Genomic DNA, 15,222 nt, shown 5'->3' on the forward strand with positions numbered 1-15,222 from the left:
TGTTACTTCTTATCGACTCAACAATGGCACCCTCGCGAACATCAAAGGCGACAAGAAATTCTCACCTGACTAATGGCGACAATAAACCTGGAATGCCTGGAGTCCAAAAACTCAAATCATCGCTAAGACAGACACAAAGACTGCTCACAAAGGTATATTTTCATTGCATATCGCCCAGCATTCTTTGCATTCAGACCCCTTAGGAAAACCTAGCAGCAGATGTACGCGTCACAACAGAACGACGGCTAAAAGCTCTGGAGGCCGAACTTGCTGAGGCAGAGCAAAGTAGGAAAGAACGAGCACTGGGAATGCGCTACCACGGAGTAAAGTTTTTCGGTGAGTCTACAATTCATCAAGCTATCTGGATATCTTAAAATTAGCGCCAGAGAGGCAAAAGGTCCTGCGGAAAGTGAAACAGGTCAAGAAGAAACTTTCCAGCACTCCCGAATCCGAAAAGAAAACTCTAGAGTCGTCACTTTTCGATGCGCGCGTTGATCTGAATTATATCTTGGTACGCCAGGTTTGTCGTATGACAAATGTTGTCCTAATCTATCTAGCATTACCCCAAATTGAAGAAATACATCTCACTCTTCCCCCCAGAAATACGGCACCCCGAAACGCAGCGAAATTCCACCAACTCATCGGAAACCAATACACAGAGACAACAAATCAAAGATCAAATACGGCAGCAGATGCTCGATGCGGAGCTTCCACTCGAACCAGAGCTACATTTGTCTACAGACACCAATCTACCTACGAAAAAGCGAATCGCAAAGCGCGGCGAAATCACCTCCTCTGCTCCTGTGGCCAACACGGAACAAGACGACGACTTTTTCGGTGATGATGATGAAGATGACGATAAGGGTTCATGAAATCCAGATACAAGTTCGTATGATATCGAGATATGGGATCTTATAAAGCCTATCACTCGCAGCTGGTGATTGAATTTCAACTCAAACGTAGTGGCACAAGAATCTCACATCTTTGACCTTCAGATTCCAATAAACCGATGGGCATCGTTCACTATTTGATACCCCATTGCTTTTCGTTTACATCATTAGACCAAGAACAAATATTAATACTGTCTCGACCCTCGTGGAACGGAATTTTCATTTCTAAACAAGGGGACACCAAGTATACCTCTTATTTCTTTACGAGCAGTTTTAACTTTCTCCAAGGCGACGGATGAAATCCCTAAGGTGCCCCTATGCAGCTTTGTAATCATCTTTGATCAAGCGGTGGATGTTTCCAGCTTCTCGGCCAATCGAGCAAGCTGTTGCAGCCCACAACACTGCAGTAGCCAACTTTATGAAAATCAAGGGATGAATCCTCTCCCACCTGGCAACCCGTTAGGTTTAAGCTCCTGCTCCTGCGCTTGGGGAAGTATCAGAAATAACTTCCGTGGCTGATATACTCTGTCACTTCATAGCCTCGATACGGGTGCTACTTCCGGCATATATATCGAATTCGTAAGCCTTGGGGTCCCTAACCAAGGGTTCTGTCTCGTTAAGTACGTACGCCACCGTCATCCAAAGAGCGGGCACTTCAAGGTCAACGTATATATTCTCCTGTCTAGATCCCTCTGACATTACGTCTCCAGGAGTAACTTGGTTGACAGCGTCGCTCTTCACATTCCACCGTCCGGGTCAAAGACTTCAAACACCCAAGTTATCTAACAGGGGCAATAAACTCAAGAGCGAAAGAATAATTGCGCTACGGATAGGAACGTAGGTATACTATACAGGAATGCACCTGAGGTTTATAATTTCGACAGAGGTATCAAACTTCAACTCAGGGTATCCATATATCCGCCGAACTACACCGATTGCCAGCCGGAACGAGAAAGAAATGAAAGAGGGTGCTGCTTCGAGTTTGAAGAAATGAAACGGTAGACACGCTGTGCTTAATCGTACATGGCAGCGTTGGTCTGAGATTACAAAGAACGAGAAGCGAGGCTAGCATGATTAGGTAGCTGCGCCTCTGCCTCCTCAAAAGGCGCGACCAGGCGCCTGTCCAACATTGGTGACCGGCGACCCACAGATGGGGTTATGATGACAGGTTCTACAATCTCGACAGTCACCGGCTACAAAAGGGTGTGAGTAAAGCGAATAGAAGACGGCTGTATGACGGATAAACTGACAAGGATACCGGGATATACTTCTGCACGCGTGTCTTCGGAATCAACAGGGACATCTGGTTGAGGGTCCTCGTAGTGAAGTGACCTAAGCCCCACAGAATTCTTCAGCGCATCCAAATAAACATCTTGGAAAACCTCAGAAGGGGACACGTATAATTCCATGCCAGCCTCATGGAGAAACTCTTCGTCCACGATGAATACATCATCGCGGACATGGGAGATCACGTCCAGCTTTTCATGGAAAAGCATAGCAGCCGATTCTCCGACATCATCGGACAGTGCATCGCAGGCAAGCGACATGCGAGATGCCGAGCAGGCTTCCGACCAGGGTGCGAAGCCAAAGGAGTGCGGCTTGGGGGGAGGATGGTAGAAAGGACTGCTGGAAGGGATGCTGATATATTGTGTATCCTCATCCTCATCCTCGGAGTCAGAGGCGTCTGAGTCGACGAAGGCATCGAAGGGCTCGATAAAGGAAGAAGAGAAGAGCGGTAGTGGCGAAGAGGGAGTAATAGCACTTGGAAGATGAATGTTAAACTCAAGAGAGCGTGGCGAAGGTGTCAAGCCTGAAATAACGTCTTCGAAAAGGAAGGGAGACCCGAGACTAAAGTTAAGAACGTTCTGTACGACAAAAATTAGCATGAAGAGGAAGATATGTGGGAAACAAACCTGGCTGTCCTCGCATCTTGGCAAACTGAGGTATGTACTCGCGCGCTTGGAACTTTTATTGCCATTACCGATCTGTTGGGTCACCTGTTGGCCTGCAACGAAGATAGAGTTGAAAGATGCCGGGTCGACCATGTTGATGTTAAAAAAGCAGGGGTAAAACAAAATTGAACGAAGAACGAAGGGCCAGCACAGCTAGGAAGAGGCAAAGGTGAAGTTCAGAGGAAACGGACAGTGGGGAAAGACAAATTATGACGAGACCCGCCTTTTTATACCTAGGCCAAACGTCGGCAAATTGGAACGATCTCGGTGCTGCGTAGACCGTTTTGCAAATTCTGGAATGTTGATCTAGATAGTAGCCTCACGTGTCGTAAATGATGTCGATCTGTAAGATTGCTCCCTTCGGCACCTAGGTAACGGATGGTTCGAACACAGACTAATACGTGTTTCAATCCTTTCCAGTTATTTCCGACTTTGAGAGGTCGAGATACAGAACTAATGGGGAGGACACCGGTTTCGCTCGCCCGTTGGGACGGCTTCCGACGGTTGTTTTGGCCTTGTCCTTGATGCAACCTGACCATGGTACTAAGGCTTGGCCGCAGCGTGAGAAACATTATTCTCACCGGAAGCCGCCCTCTCATGGCAACGTAGGACTGCGAGCGGACTGCGGCGTTTGCACCAAGACTTTTGCACTGAATTGTGAATAAGTGCATGTAGTCGCAGAATGACCAAAGAAGACAATCCAACAAATAAATTGACACAGCAGCGTAGCCATTTTTCATCGTTCAGATGCGCATCGCCGGATGACCTGGAACTCGCGCGGTGCCGCAGGAAGCAACCGTCATGGCGGCATTTATCTCATCAGAGAATGGCTGTGAGTTTGAAAAGACAGTCGATATCAGGCCTAGAGACAGGGAGGTGGGGGCCTCGTCATGATTCCGGAGTGGTGGGGATGGAAAAATCCCCTGAGATTCAATTATGATCAATCAAATGCATATTGTATGTATTACATCTCGCGTTGCCGTTCAAAATTGCGTGAAGTAGGGTTGCATACCCAACGACTCCCGACAGAGAATCCGTCTGCACCCGGCTATCGAAACTCGTAGTTCATGAGCCACGCTGACCGGTCTTGAACCATGTACGTGTCTAAACATTCAGGACCCCACTGCGATTGGGTGGACTTCTAAAAAGTTGTGCATACATACCTTGATACACGCTAGGTAAATAGGAATAACAACTTGGGCAGCAATGTTTTTTTCCTTGGGCACGGAGTTTTCCTCCAATCATATGGATTCGAAGACAATGCATCATGATTCAGCGCGCCAGTTGGGACCTGCGATGATGAGTTTCACATGATAGGATAAATGGCTAATGTGCGGTTTTTAAGGATGGGAATGATAAGGAAGTGGTACATATCAACAAGCAGGGCTTGTTTTCAGGCACGGTAGAGGTAGAAATAATCCAGAGGACATGGAAGTGAAAGATCAAAAACACTCCGGTCAAGTCGGCCCGTCTGACCCGATGATGTGAGCGGCAGTGCTCGTGGCGACACAATGTTGAGCGCCACTGAGCACGTCCCATCTTTCCTTTTTACTCTCAAGGCCGTTCTGTGTTTCAGTATAACAACGTATTAAGGGGAACTGCTGAAACACAGTCAATAAATAAGAATCCTTCAGCACTGTTTTCTATCCCTTGAATTGTTTGACGGCTTTTGCAGGAGTGTTTGTTGACTGGAGGCCCGTGTGTTAATCGAGTGCTAGAGTCTATGTCACAATCCTCACCTTCGGTTGATTACTGCCCGACTTTCCCCCGACAAGCCTCACGATCTTTGCAGGAGCTCTTCTTATGGTCAACGTGTAGGCCCGCGTTGGTACAGACTCTTCTAATGAAGAGATCGAGCAAGTGGAAGTTATTGAGGCCTAGGATACAATACGATAAGATTCAGCGTTCTAGGTGAATCAGTGAGATAGGTACCTTTCTCGTCTGGACGTGGTTGCTGGATTCCATGCTTATGACAGCGTGTGTAGGCTGCGGTGTGCGATATCGATTCGACAGAGAAGTCGACCCATAAAAGGTCCCCTTTATACGTTGGCACAACGTCTTGAATTCTTGTTGATTGTTCGCCTCATATTGTTCTTTTCCAGGGGTCTCAGCTTGCCTTTGCACGGCTGGGTGGCACCTACTCAAGATCACTTGGATACCGAGACCAAGGTAAAGACACCGCAAAGTATGCCGGGGCCTGTTTGTCATTATTCATTCTAGCACAGGGTCAACGAAGCATTTAATGGCGGAAGCCACTGATAAAGTCATAGAAGCAAAGCCGCTGCCGGGACACCTGAACAAAGTCATTGGATGAATGTATCTCCGTCATCGATCACTGCCTGTTTTAGCGCGGCTTTGACCTTTGATCACTAGACATGCGGATTCATTGTACGCGGACATTGTTCAAGCAGAGTGGAGATGCCACCAGTTTCAAAACGGCCTATAAGACCTGTTCAGGTTCTCTGCTTCGACTTCATCGAGTTACCGTCCTGTCTTCCTCCACTCAATTTACCCACCCAGAATGCAATTCTCTCGCATGGACATCATGGACGAGCAGAGGTTTGATCCCACAAAAAAGGTATGGCGGGTCCACGTTTACGCCACACTACTAAATTTTCTAGCTGCAGGTGGCCTCCGCTACAGCGAAACCGAAAGCCGAAAATGTTCTCGATGAGGAAGTGGACCTCTCTCTACGAAAGGTTTGTGCTGCGATGGTTTTTCGCGTTGCCGCGAAAGATTAATCTGGTCCTTAGACAAGAAGCACGGCCGACATTTTGGATTCCCAAAGATTCGACCCCGCCAAAAAGACGTCGCAGCAGCAAGATGATTCGAGAAGCTCTCTACCTGACAGCTCAGACGACCTCTCTCTCAGTGACGAGTTTATCGTCATCGACCATCTAGAAGCGCAGGTGTGTGTTAACTCTCTTACCCGGTTTTTCACTTTGTATTGACGATTATACTGTGTAGCTACCCGCCACTCCAGTCGATGCCACTGTCGTTCGGAAATGCATAAGTCGTGTTTTGTCGTTCGACAAGGCCTTGCCACTCCGTCCTTCCACGAGTTCAAGTGCCTCCGGCGGCACCTCTTCTGAGTCCTCCTCAAGGCCTTCTTCCTTAGCGTCTACTCCTGAGTCTACGCCCTCGTCTTCTCTCCAGATCACTGAAAATCCTACCGAATCGGAATCCGACGATATTCATCCCGATAGCTACATTTCCACGAGAATGATCATCCAACGGACGCCGTCAAAACTCTCTTTCGACGCATTGAGCTGTTGCTCTGGGAGCGCATTTGAAGACGAGGTAGACGTGGAAGTGAGACGCAGCAAAGAAGACAAAGCCATCTCTGTCTGGGTCGAGCAGGAATCTTCTTCTATTCAAGAGGACTTCTGTAGCCTGTACAACGTGCAATGTAGGAACATTATCCAGGTTGAGTCCCGAGTTGGGAGGGGTTAATTCGGAGCCCCAACACCCGGTCTGTTTTTGGACGACTCTTTTCCCTGTTCTCTCATATTCTATCATTCACTAGTCTTCCCTTCTCTCATCTCTCAAATTAGACTTTCATTTCCTCCCTTGTTTCACTAAGACTTACCCTTATATTCGATCTTAAGCTTTAATATTTTCATTTACAATACCTTAGCAGAACAACTCGCAAGTGCATGCCCAATTATACCAATCAATTGACCGAGTCCTCTTAAAATTGTGGAGGCATTCAGTACCAGTGTTTAAGTTTCTAACAGCGACATTCTGCCCCACTGACGGGTCGGCCCGGTTTATGCCGGTTTTTTCCTTTCTTCCACCTCGTCGACAGAGTATACTCTATATTCAAGATGATTAATTAGCACTGGGACTCAGGCCGTCTTGATGCAATAAATGTGCACGCATAACAGCCTTGGTATAAGCTGGCTCATAATTAACAAGAACGGATCGTGGTCTCTTCTTTGGATCCAAGGTCTAGTTCGTTGCTCGGCTTGAAAGTTCGTGTTAGCGCGGCCATCCCTACCATTCGTCTCATCACTACAGTCGTCGAGGGTATCGTTTATGTAGATTCCGTCCCGTGCGCATCGCACAAAGTGCCGACCCTACTCCGGAACATGTGACTTCAGTGACTCTTTAAGAACAGCGGGCGCTTGTTCACTCTACAGCTTCAAGTCTCCCACTGATGTCGGTCCTGCAGCCTAATTGTATTCCGCCAGTGTCAATGGTCATGTCGCGAGGGTCATCTCGATCATCGAGAGAAAGTTCACGAGGCAGATCCCGGTGCCGTTTTCTGCTGAAGCACATCTATTCCATATCACTCACTGCTATACCCAGCTCCCGCCGCTGTTCGCCCTGCGCTGTCGAAGCTCCTGGGTATGGTGATCCTGCATTTGCTGCCCACTTTTTATTGACCTTCTGCTACAGAAACCCAAGAACTTCGGAATCTTTCTACTACGCTATTCCTTCGCCCGTTGTGGGACCGCCGCGGTAGGAAGAATATAATTCCATATTTTCATACTAACCGAGTGGTGCAGCGAGATATATTCCAGGTACTGTCGTCTGTATCATTTGCAGTAAGCATGTGATGTCCTGATTCCCCACTGAAGTTCGCCCGAATCTCGGTTCTCAAGTTCATCGAGTTCAAGTGGTCGCCGATCGCATCAGGGTTCGCCAACATATGAGTATGTTCACTTTGTATTCTACGAGTTCTTTGACAATTATATATGGGAGTTCCTACTTGAACATGGTGTTGGTTCCAATTGGGGAGCCAAGTGAAAAAGATATTCGCAGGCCGACGTGGTATGCTACTCTCATAGCCTTTGACAGTTGGTTATTTGTTCTGATTGTCGCACCTTAGCACAATACCAGTGTTACCAAAGTACTCGCTGTCACCGTCTTTCTGACCCTCACCAATCACTCACCTGCTCCAAGGCCCCCACAGACATATTCTGAATCGTGGGCATCTTCCCTCCTCTCATTTTTCGTTGCCTCATCTGACATGGTAGTGGTGGTGGTGGTGGCCGCCGTTCTCGCACCCGCTCCATCAGTCCCTCTACTCGCTCCATCACCCCTCCTGCCTGCTCGGCGTCACCTCTTGCTGTACCGCCTGAGATTTTACCAGCTCGGTGAAGTGATGCTTTCCTTTGTTTGAATTGGTGTTTAATCGATACACAGTTCCCACATCATTATCCAGCCTACATGGAGTGACAGAAGCCGGTTTGTTGCCATCTTGCTGTTGGTTTGATCTTTTCTCAACTGTTATACTTAGATCTCGATCTAGAACTAGACCCAGAACTAGAAGCAGCTCACGGTTCGTGGAACAATGGTTGCATCATAATGCGACGATATACTCATGGCGGTCTGCGATTCAGGAGTGTTTCCCCGCGAGGATACCCTCAAGTTATCCATCCCGGTGTGCAGGATAGCTTACAGCGTCTGATGCCCTGATCTGACGTCCGACTGATATTGACAGGTTGGCCTCATGCTGCTGTTTCCCATCCTCGATATTACTTCCAAGATGGAAATGTGACACTTGAGGTTTGGCTCCATGGCTTAGGAAACAAATTGCTCATCAAAGGTAAATAGATTGACCGGACCCGGTATAAAATCCATCGTCACTTCTTGGTCACGAATTCTCCTGTATTTGCAAAGGAGTTACCGCCTTACATTATATACACGACATTGACCGGTAACGTTGACAAACAAGCTTTCGAGCTCGTACTGTCGCTTTTCTACCCAAAGGACTGCTTCAGTGGCCATGACATCAAGTCGGAGCCGGATTGGCGCAAAGTCCTGGTGTTTGCTTGCCAATACAAGATGACTGTCATTCGAGATATGGCTCTCACGAAAGTTCCAACGCTTGACCCTGTCGAGAAGGTCGAGTTGGCGACGAAGTATGGACTGAAGGACTGGCTCGTGTCGGCATATGTCGACCTGTGCATGAAGGATTTGGGAGATCGTAACGGATGGTCAGCGGAGGAAGGGAAGAAGATAGGCCTAGAAGGTGTCCTTGCACTTGCCGACGTCAGGCGAGATATCTTGGAACATCTGGAGGAGCATTTAGATAGAGATAAAGTTTTGAAGACCGTGGAGAAGAAAGTGGAAGCATTGAAGCAGATCTGAATGAATTGTGTATTTTCTCGCTGTACGATAGATGATGGAGCTTCCGGACCGATTTACATTCTTCCTTTGACACGCGAGATTTTACTCGATCACCCCCACAAAAAAGTATCGAAAATAAGTAGCTGCATCAGAGTGCATGGCCTTTTACTCTTCATCAGCGTCACAGTGACTCGGCTTGTTAGACGAAATGATTACCGCACTCGTGCCGAATGAAGATATGATAAGGCTTCTATCTCGTCATATACAACTCAGAATGGCTTGGCGATCCCGAATCTTCTAAGAACTGTCATGTCCAGCAGCACCCGCGATCATCATCCTCTTTGTGCCAAATGTAGCTGCCTTTGGTGCTGGAGACATTCCAGACTTTTCGTATCTCCATGAAAAGGCATTCCGCCATGGAGACATTGAGGGCATCCTGGAAACCCTGCTTAAATCTGTGGGAACAGGAGGTGGTATCCTCGGTTTCGCCCAGTCGGTGATGAACTCTGAAGGGCCCAAATTCAAGAAGAGTGATGTTCAAAAGGTGTACTTTGTAAGTCGACTGTCCGATCGTTGGCGATATCGATTACTGACGAGGATGAAAGGGAAACTGGTTGAGAGACTATTCCCAAGCAATGGATATCGCCGGTCTGAGTAAGCTAAGCGCTGATACGCTCGTTCTTGTTGTTGCTGTCCTTGGGTTTATGGTATGCTTCCAGAATTTCGTCGTCGATCTCGGTGAATAGATATCCCCCAGACCTTCGGATATGCCACCGAGGAATACGAGGTGACTCCTCAACGTCTGGGTGTATACCTCCCTATCGAGCACATCGATAATCCCAAGGGATACGCTGAGAAAGAGGGAGATGCGCGTCAATTCCATCCAGCCCTTCGATCACCTGTGGATCCCCGAGAGCTTGAGATCGATGAGCGCACCGGGATGAAGAACTACATGGCCACAGAGGATCAGGAATGGGACTCTTCGACTGCTCATATCCGGAGGACATTCACCGCATGCATCGAGTACGGCCGTCGCGCAGGGGGCGAGGACGGACCTGACCTGTGGGAAGCGTACCGCCTCCTCGGCACAGGCCTTCACACGATGGAAGACCTTCTTGCGCATAGTAATTGGTGCGAAATCGCACTCCATAAGATGGGGTACGAGGAGGTTTTTTGTCATGTTGGTGAGAATGTCTCCGTTTGTGTCCCCGAAACAGGGGAGAGAGTTCCTCCCCTCGTTACCGGGACGTTCGGTAGTGCGGACTTCATGCACTCGATGCTCGGGGAAGCGACAGACCATCTTAGCCAAGCGAGCGTCACAGCCTTGAATGATAAAATGTCGGAGTCACAGGACAGTGATGTCTCTGACAAATTGGAGAGGTTGAAGAAGGTTATGAGTGTAGTCGGTAGTGGGGATGACGACCTAAGCCATGGAGAAGATCTTCATGCACAATCCCAAGCGTATCAATTTGATCCGGATAATGTTGCACCCCCAGAGGTGCAGAAGCAGTTGTTGGATCTCCTGCGCTGGAGGGACAACCTTTACAAGAAGATAAGTGGCGTTATCGAGACGACGGGTCTGGATGAGGTATTGGACGAGATGAGCAACGCGCTCAGTGCCTGTGAGAGTTTCAGCTTCGTTCTGTCGGGATTGAGCTGATCATACATTAGACGTATATACCGTCATCGCTCCGTGGCTTACCCCCATCCTATCCCAAGTCATAACCGTTCTAGGGGAAGGAAGTAAAGCCGTCATTGATTCTGACGATCAATATGAGGTCTTCAACAACCCAGACGCTTCTGACCCCTCGCACAGCATCCTATCGAAAGATCATTTTGGGCTGATCCTCAACGAACCTGCTGGTAAAATAGCACAGGTTTTAGTTGTGCGCAGCGTGGAGCTCATTGTCCAGGCATGGTCAGACGAGAGCGATGCAAACGATGTTATCGATAAAGTGAGCAAAATACTTGGTTGTTAGACCGGTGTTTTATTTATGTATTTGCAGATACTTGAGGCTTTCCACCATCCGTACTATACAAATGAGGGAAGCCAGATTCAGAGCCAAATGTTTGACGAACTACGAAGGTGGGTAGATGGGTTGGAGGACGTGGCCGCAACGATGAATTTGTTGACGAAGGAGAGCGTCCAAGAAGGGCTTAATAAGAGAGAGGTGGACGAAAGTATTGAGTCGAGATATGGTGATAATGGTAGTAGTGGGTATGAAAGTCGAGGGTATGGTGGAGATGGGTACGAAGACCGAGGCCCACTACAAGAACGGGAGGTCGGGTGCTCTCCTGGAGAGGAAGGCGAAATTTGGCAATATTCTGAAGAGAGCAGAGAAGATGAAAGGGCCAGCGAGCCCCCAGAATCCGATAACGAAGAGGATTACAGAAGCGAAAACGGAGAGGATGATGAATACGGCCGTCGTTCTGGAGGGTGCGAAGACGAGTCAAATTATTAGCATCGTAGTATTCTCAGTATTTCAGAAGGCCTATATAGGAATGAATTCTAGTTGACTATTGGAATAATGAAACCGCAAATACGTTCAAGTAAATGGTTGCTTGATGCCTTGCATTCACTGCAGCCACGACGCTCACTGGTACCGTCTGCCAGTCGTTAAGACACTGCGTTAGACCGTCCTATTAGACGCGCCTGGCAACTCAAGTTTCTGTGATATCTATCATAATCAGACCCTCGGATAGTAGTGGGCTACCGCAGCCTAGATAAAAACCGTAGCAACGATCGATAGAGGTGAAGTTGGTGGTCCAATTGTTCGGGCCGTGGCTCGGCCTGCATCAGCCGCCCAATAGCTGCTCGGCATGATCCGCGGCTTGGCACTTGTTTACTTAATACCCTTGGTTCATATTTGCGGCCCTTAAGATGAAAACACAAACTGTGACACCAGACTGGACGCCGCAGACCACGGGAACGAAGAAAGATCCGAACTTTTGCTGCGACGGTCCGCTCGGGCCTTCAGTGACTTTAATCTGGACCAACAAGCTAGTACGGTATCTGTTTCATCAACGCAGGTTCAGTTCGCTCCAAATGGGCTTGGAGAACGTTGACGAGTCTCGCTTCAGGGATCTTGTTCCGCTATCGGTCTTCGTCTTATCTTCGACTCGAACTTCGAAAATACTTCCCGGACTCCCTGTTTCTGTCGTCACAATCGAAGTTGGACTTTCAAAAAATTATTTTTTCAAATCCTAGGATTTTGATCCAAGTCGGCGTCTCACTGAGGGTCACGCAATGAAATTTAGGTCTTCTCTAGTCTGGGTACCTAATTCTCCGAACATCTGTTCTCATGATCTTGATGAGTTGTCCCGCAGATTCTCCGTACTTGTGTTCTCAGAGCCATTTGTACCTGTATGAATAGGCAGCATAAAATCCGGGTGGTCCCTGAGGTTGGGTCTTACCCACCTGCGTTTCTACTGTAATGGGGCTGTTCTATCATGTCTTCATAGCTGCATTTTCTTCTATTGGTATGTAGGCTTTGCCCTTCACCTTCTGCTTGAAGGGCGCTGACCATCTCTTTCTGCATTACACAGGTTCATTTCTCTTCGGGTACTTTTTTCCGACTTGTTTCTGGACGTGCACGCTGAACTGCCCTTTCTCAAAGATATGACAGGTAAACCCATTGCTTAGCCCGTACCACCCATCATTCCAATTCACTGCAGTGGGATTATCGCATCCGTCATAACAATGGACAGGTACCTGGGTAGATTTGGAAACGACGCAGACATCACAGGAGCAGTAGTGTCTACGTTCAATGGTACGCAGCGTCAAGCGATATTGCAAAATGCCAGTGATCTTACCAGGCCCGCGCGTCAGGTGGCTGCTTTTTTGGAGCTATGCTTGCGGGATGGACGAGTGATAAGCTAGGAAGGAAACGTTCCATTCAGGTGAATATCAATCATATGGAGTGCAGTGACTCAGTGTTTGGCTCGCTCATCGTAATTCATGGTCTTAGATGGGAGCCGTTTTTTCAATGTGGGGGAGCGCGATGCAGTCTGGAGCAAGTAACGTCGCTACACTTCTCGTCGGGCGTATTATAGGTGGATTTGCTATCGGGTGAGATCTTTGCTTGCGTTTGTCGAATGTGCTTACCTTAATCCAGGATACTTTCAATGACCGTACCCTTGTACAATGTTAGTCCTCGCGTGATCCCATCCCGACTAGCTATTTATATATCTTATAGACTGAAATAGCACCCCCAAAGATTCGTGGGCTGCTTGTCGGCTGCACCCAGCAACTGCTCGGGATTGGCATCATTGTTGCCAACTGGGTAGGTTACGGCTGCCAATTCATCGATTCAGATGTTAGCTGGCGCCTGCCTTTGGGACTTCAAGTAAGAATTAATTTACTCGATCCCTCTCTCTGAATCGCTCATGCTGTCATAGCTTGTACCGGCGGCCTTGCTCTTCATCGGAATACAGTTCCTGCCGTTCAGTCCTGTACGATTCATCCTCTTTTTTGGTCTCAGGTTCACATAATGCTAACAACTCGTACCTTTGTAGAGATGGCTTTTGGAAGTTGGTCGAGATGACGAGGCACGCGAAGTAGTGTACAAGCTCTATGGTACCGAAACTCCAGAACTGAAAGAGAAGGCAGACAAGGAATACTCAGTGATGTATGACACCATCAAAGCCGAAATACTTGTACGGAGCAAGCATATCAAGGATCTGTTTGTCACATCTGCTATGACTCGACGAACTTTGGTTGCTTGTGGCGTACAAATATTCGGGCAGTTCACGGGTATTAATGGTGCGTTTATGAATATGTAAAGCATGTTCAGTGCCTTGAACTGACTCCTTTCCTGTCGGACAGTCATTAATTACTTTGGCCCACGAATGTACGAAAGTCTGGGTATTACCGGAAACAACAAACTTCTTATACAAGGTATCTACGGAGCCGTTGGACCCATTGCCAACCTCTTGTAAGCACATTCTTCCTCCGTTTTCGCCGTATATTCAGTCATCTTGCCGTAGCTTCATCGTGTTTATTCTGGATCTGGTTGGGCGAAAAAAGCCTCTTCTCTTTGGAGCCGGAAGTTTCGTCTGCACGTTCTCTATCCTCGCTGCAATTGTGGCCACCAATCCTCCTACTCCAGAGGACGACCGGAATGCATGGCCAGTCAACCATATCGCACAGAGGTATCAAACGAATCAGCGTTCCTCGAGGTTTTCTCGCTAATGGTGTCATCAGGGCCGGAATTTCCATGATTTTTCTCACCAGTATCGTCTTCTCACTGAGCTTCGGCCCTGTCAGCTGGGTGTTGGCTTCAGAAGTAAAATGCCTATTCCCAGTCAGCACATCGTGCTGACGCGGTATTTTAGGTGTTCCCTACTCGTGTCAGGTCAATTGGAACAAGCGTTGCGACATGCTGCAACTGGGCTTTTAACGTCTTAATCAGTCAAGTATGCCTGTAGTTCAGTGATTGGCTTCGGCTAACAGGGTCGGCTAGGTATCCACACTAGCTTTGGAAGATATCGGCTGGAAATACTATATGGTTTTTGTCTGCCTCAATCTTTTCGACTTCTTCGTCATCCTATTCTTGTTTCCAGAAACTAAAGGTATGTTCTTTTTTATTTCTTCAGGGTCAAATTTTGATCCCTCGGTCCAGGTAAAACATTAGAAGACATGAACATGGTGTTTGGTGACCAAATAGATTCACGCAAAGTCCTCGACGACCATCGTCTACCGTCTAATGACGATAAAGATCATCACGCCCATTTAGACGAGAAACTAACAACAGCTCATTGTTCTGCACTAACGTCTTAATGTACGCATAAATATTTCGTCCTGAAAATGACCTATTCTGTTGGATATCGATTCTGGACGAGGGAGAAATTTATTCTGGTTTCCCATGAAAGGCGAACATAATAAATCCATCAGTCTCTTCCTTTACATTGAGCTTCATTACCCTTGCGGGAATCTTTCGACAGTAGGTAATTCCTGCTACGTTAGTAGTAGGTCATGGTTTCTGAAACTTTAACTGGAGACCGTGCCGGAAGTCACGGGAATTACTGAACCGAGAAATTTATTGCGGCTGCCCAGAGATAAATTCCCTTGAAAGTCAGAAATCCGGTATCGCTGCTACTGACTCTTTCCTCCCAGGCTACCAAGTCTGGTGAGAGAAAATGAGAGCGGGTGCATCGAGCAAGCATTTTTCGAGCAGCACAATAAGCAGCTCTTAAGATATCTTATTTCAAGAGGTCAGATCAGACTGCATTTTGAGAAATAAGGACTCGGACACCAGATATTCTAAGAGAAAATGTGTAAGCTGGTGGTAGCATCTGCTGCC

General features: G+C 47.7%; 8 protein-coding genes across 8 annotated transcripts; 6 read left to right on the top strand and 2 right to left on the bottom strand.

Annotated features, from left to right (window-relative positions):
* Positions 1-23: 23 nt before the first annotated feature.
* BT62DRAFT_1002193 (uncharacterized protein) lies at positions 24-872 on the top strand (the record flags this gene model as incomplete). Its single annotated transcript, XM_043176825.1, has 4 exons — positions 24-152; positions 204-336; positions 387-511; positions 558-872. The coding sequence occupies 4 exons, from the start codon at positions 24-26 to the stop codon at positions 870-872; spliced, it is 702 nt and encodes a 233-aa protein (XP_043043381.1).
* A 93-nt stretch (positions 873-965) lies between these two features.
* On the top strand, positions 966-1,303 carry BT62DRAFT_612549 (uncharacterized protein). Its single transcript, XM_043181603.1, has one exon. It carries the CDS (start codon positions 1,010-1,012, stop codon positions 1,187-1,189), a length of 180 nt encoding a protein of 59 aa, XP_043043382.1. The 5' UTR covers positions 966-1,009; the 3' UTR covers positions 1,190-1,303.
* A 318-nt stretch (positions 1,304-1,621) lies between these two features.
* BT62DRAFT_928640 (uncharacterized protein) lies at positions 1,622-2,950 on the bottom strand. The gene is made up of 3 exons (XM_043185555.1): positions 2,804-2,950; positions 2,141-2,755; positions 1,622-2,083 (listed from the first exon to the last, which is right to left on the bottom strand). Exons 1-3 carry the CDS (start codon positions 2,933-2,935, stop codon positions 1,934-1,936), a joined length of 897 nt encoding a protein of 298 aa, XP_043043383.1. The 5' UTR covers positions 2,936-2,950; the 3' UTR covers positions 1,622-1,933.
* A 14-nt stretch (positions 2,951-2,964) lies between these two features.
* BT62DRAFT_612556 (uncharacterized protein) lies at positions 2,965-3,781 on the bottom strand. The gene has a single exon (XM_043181604.1). It carries the CDS (start codon positions 3,580-3,582, stop codon positions 3,076-3,078), a length of 507 nt encoding a protein of 168 aa, XP_043043384.1. The 5' UTR covers positions 3,583-3,781; the 3' UTR covers positions 2,965-3,075.
* Positions 3,782-5,213: 1,432 nt separating this feature from the next.
* Positions 5,214-6,380, top strand: BT62DRAFT_612664 (uncharacterized protein). Its single transcript, XM_043181605.1, has 4 exons — positions 5,214-5,420; positions 5,464-5,541; positions 5,596-5,751; positions 5,810-6,380. Exons 1-4 carry the CDS (start codon positions 5,364-5,366, stop codon positions 6,293-6,295), a joined length of 777 nt encoding a protein of 258 aa, XP_043043385.1. The 5' UTR covers positions 5,214-5,363; the 3' UTR covers positions 6,296-6,380.
* A 1,437-nt stretch (positions 6,381-7,817) lies between these two features.
* On the top strand, positions 7,818-8,941 carry BT62DRAFT_917462 (uncharacterized protein; the record flags this gene model as incomplete). Its single annotated transcript, XM_043184042.1, has 5 exons — positions 7,818-7,944; positions 7,994-8,035; positions 8,088-8,129; positions 8,292-8,356; positions 8,405-8,941. 5 exons carry the CDS (start codon positions 7,818-7,820, stop codon positions 8,939-8,941), a joined length of 813 nt encoding a protein of 270 aa, XP_043043386.1.
* Positions 8,942-9,036: 95 nt separating this feature from the next.
* On the top strand, positions 9,037-11,443 carry BT62DRAFT_1073295 (heterokaryon incompatibility Het-C). The gene is made up of 6 exons (XM_043178927.1): positions 9,037-9,177; positions 9,238-9,473; positions 9,526-9,627; positions 9,678-10,542; positions 10,592-10,875; positions 10,927-11,443. Exons 1-6 carry the CDS (start codon positions 9,129-9,131, stop codon positions 11,380-11,382), a joined length of 1,992 nt encoding a protein of 663 aa, XP_043043387.1. The 5' UTR covers positions 9,037-9,128; the 3' UTR covers positions 11,383-11,443.
* Positions 11,444-12,268: 825 nt separating this feature from the next.
* On the top strand, positions 12,269-14,807 carry BT62DRAFT_613002 (sugar transporter). The gene is made up of 16 exons (XM_043181606.1): positions 12,269-12,400; positions 12,467-12,482; positions 12,538-12,546; positions 12,596-12,690; positions 12,750-12,820; positions 12,889-12,989; positions 13,036-13,066; positions 13,117-13,266; positions 13,319-13,372; positions 13,436-13,682; positions 13,746-13,854; positions 13,907-14,071; positions 14,124-14,205; positions 14,255-14,335; positions 14,383-14,491; positions 14,542-14,807. Exons 1-16 carry the CDS (start codon positions 12,355-12,357, stop codon positions 14,697-14,699), a joined length of 1,524 nt encoding a protein of 507 aa, XP_043043388.1. The 5' UTR covers positions 12,269-12,354; the 3' UTR covers positions 14,700-14,807.
* Positions 14,808-15,222: the final 415 nt, after the last annotated feature.

The sequence above is a fragment of the Guyanagaster necrorhizus genome (genome assembly GCF_019112545.1).
Source record: "Guyanagaster necrorhizus MCA 3950 unplaced genomic scaffold BT62scaffold_5, whole genome shotgun sequence".
NCBI classification, from domain to species: domain Eukaryota; kingdom Fungi; phylum Basidiomycota; class Agaricomycetes; order Agaricales; family Physalacriaceae; genus Guyanagaster; species Guyanagaster necrorhizus.

Bases quoted from the DNA above. Each gene is read 5' to 3' on its own strand.
- BT62DRAFT_612549 (XM_043181603.1), top strand. From the start codon at position 1,010: ATGGGCATCGTTCACTATTTGATACCCCATTGCTTTTCGTTTACATCA.
- BT62DRAFT_928640 (XM_043185555.1), bottom strand. From the start codon at position 2,935: ATGGTCGACCCGGCATCTTTCAACTCTATCTTCGTTGCAGGCCAACAG. The intron at 2,756-2,803 runs GTTTGTTTCCCA...TTTGTCGTACAG, and splicing joins CAAGATGCGAGGACAGCCAG to AACGTTCTTAACTTTAGTCT. The intron at 2,084-2,140 runs GTCAGTTTATCC...ACCCTTTTGTAG, and splicing joins AAGTATATCCCGGTATCCTT to CCGGTGACTGTCGAGATTGT.
- BT62DRAFT_612556 (XM_043181604.1), bottom strand. From the start codon at position 3,582: ATGAAAAATGGCTACGCTGCTGTGTCAATTTATTTGTTGGATTGTCTT.
- BT62DRAFT_612664 (XM_043181605.1), top strand. From the start codon at position 5,364: ATGCAATTCTCTCGCATGGACATCATGGACGAGCAGAGGTTTGATCCC. The intron at 5,421-5,463 runs GTATGGCGGGTC...TAAATTTTCTAG, and splicing joins GGTTTGATCCCACAAAAAAG to CTGCAGGTGGCCTCCGCTAC. The intron at 5,752-5,809 runs GTGTGTGTTAAC...TATACTGTGTAG, and splicing joins TCGACCATCTAGAAGCGCAG to CTACCCGCCACTCCAGTCGA.
- BT62DRAFT_1073295 (XM_043178927.1), top strand. From the start codon at position 9,129: ATGATTACCGCACTCGTGCCGAATGAAGATATGATAAGGCTTCTATCT. The intron at 9,474-9,525 runs GTAAGTCGACTG...CGAGGATGAAAG, and splicing joins ATGTTCAAAAGGTGTACTTT to GGAAACTGGTTGAGAGACTA. The intron at 9,628-9,677 runs GTATGCTTCCAG...GATATCCCCCAG, and splicing joins TTGCTGTCCTTGGGTTTATG to ACCTTCGGATATGCCACCGA.
- BT62DRAFT_613002 (XM_043181606.1), top strand. From the start codon at position 12,355: ATGGGGCTGTTCTATCATGTCTTCATAGCTGCATTTTCTTCTATTG. The intron at 13,067-13,116 runs GTTAGTCCTCGC...TATATCTTATAG, and splicing joins TGACCGTACCCTTGTACAAT to ACTGAAATAGCACCCCCAAA. The intron at 14,206-14,254 runs GTAAAATGCCTA...GCGGTATTTTAG, and splicing joins GCTGGGTGTTGGCTTCAGAA to GTGTTCCCTACTCGTGTCAG.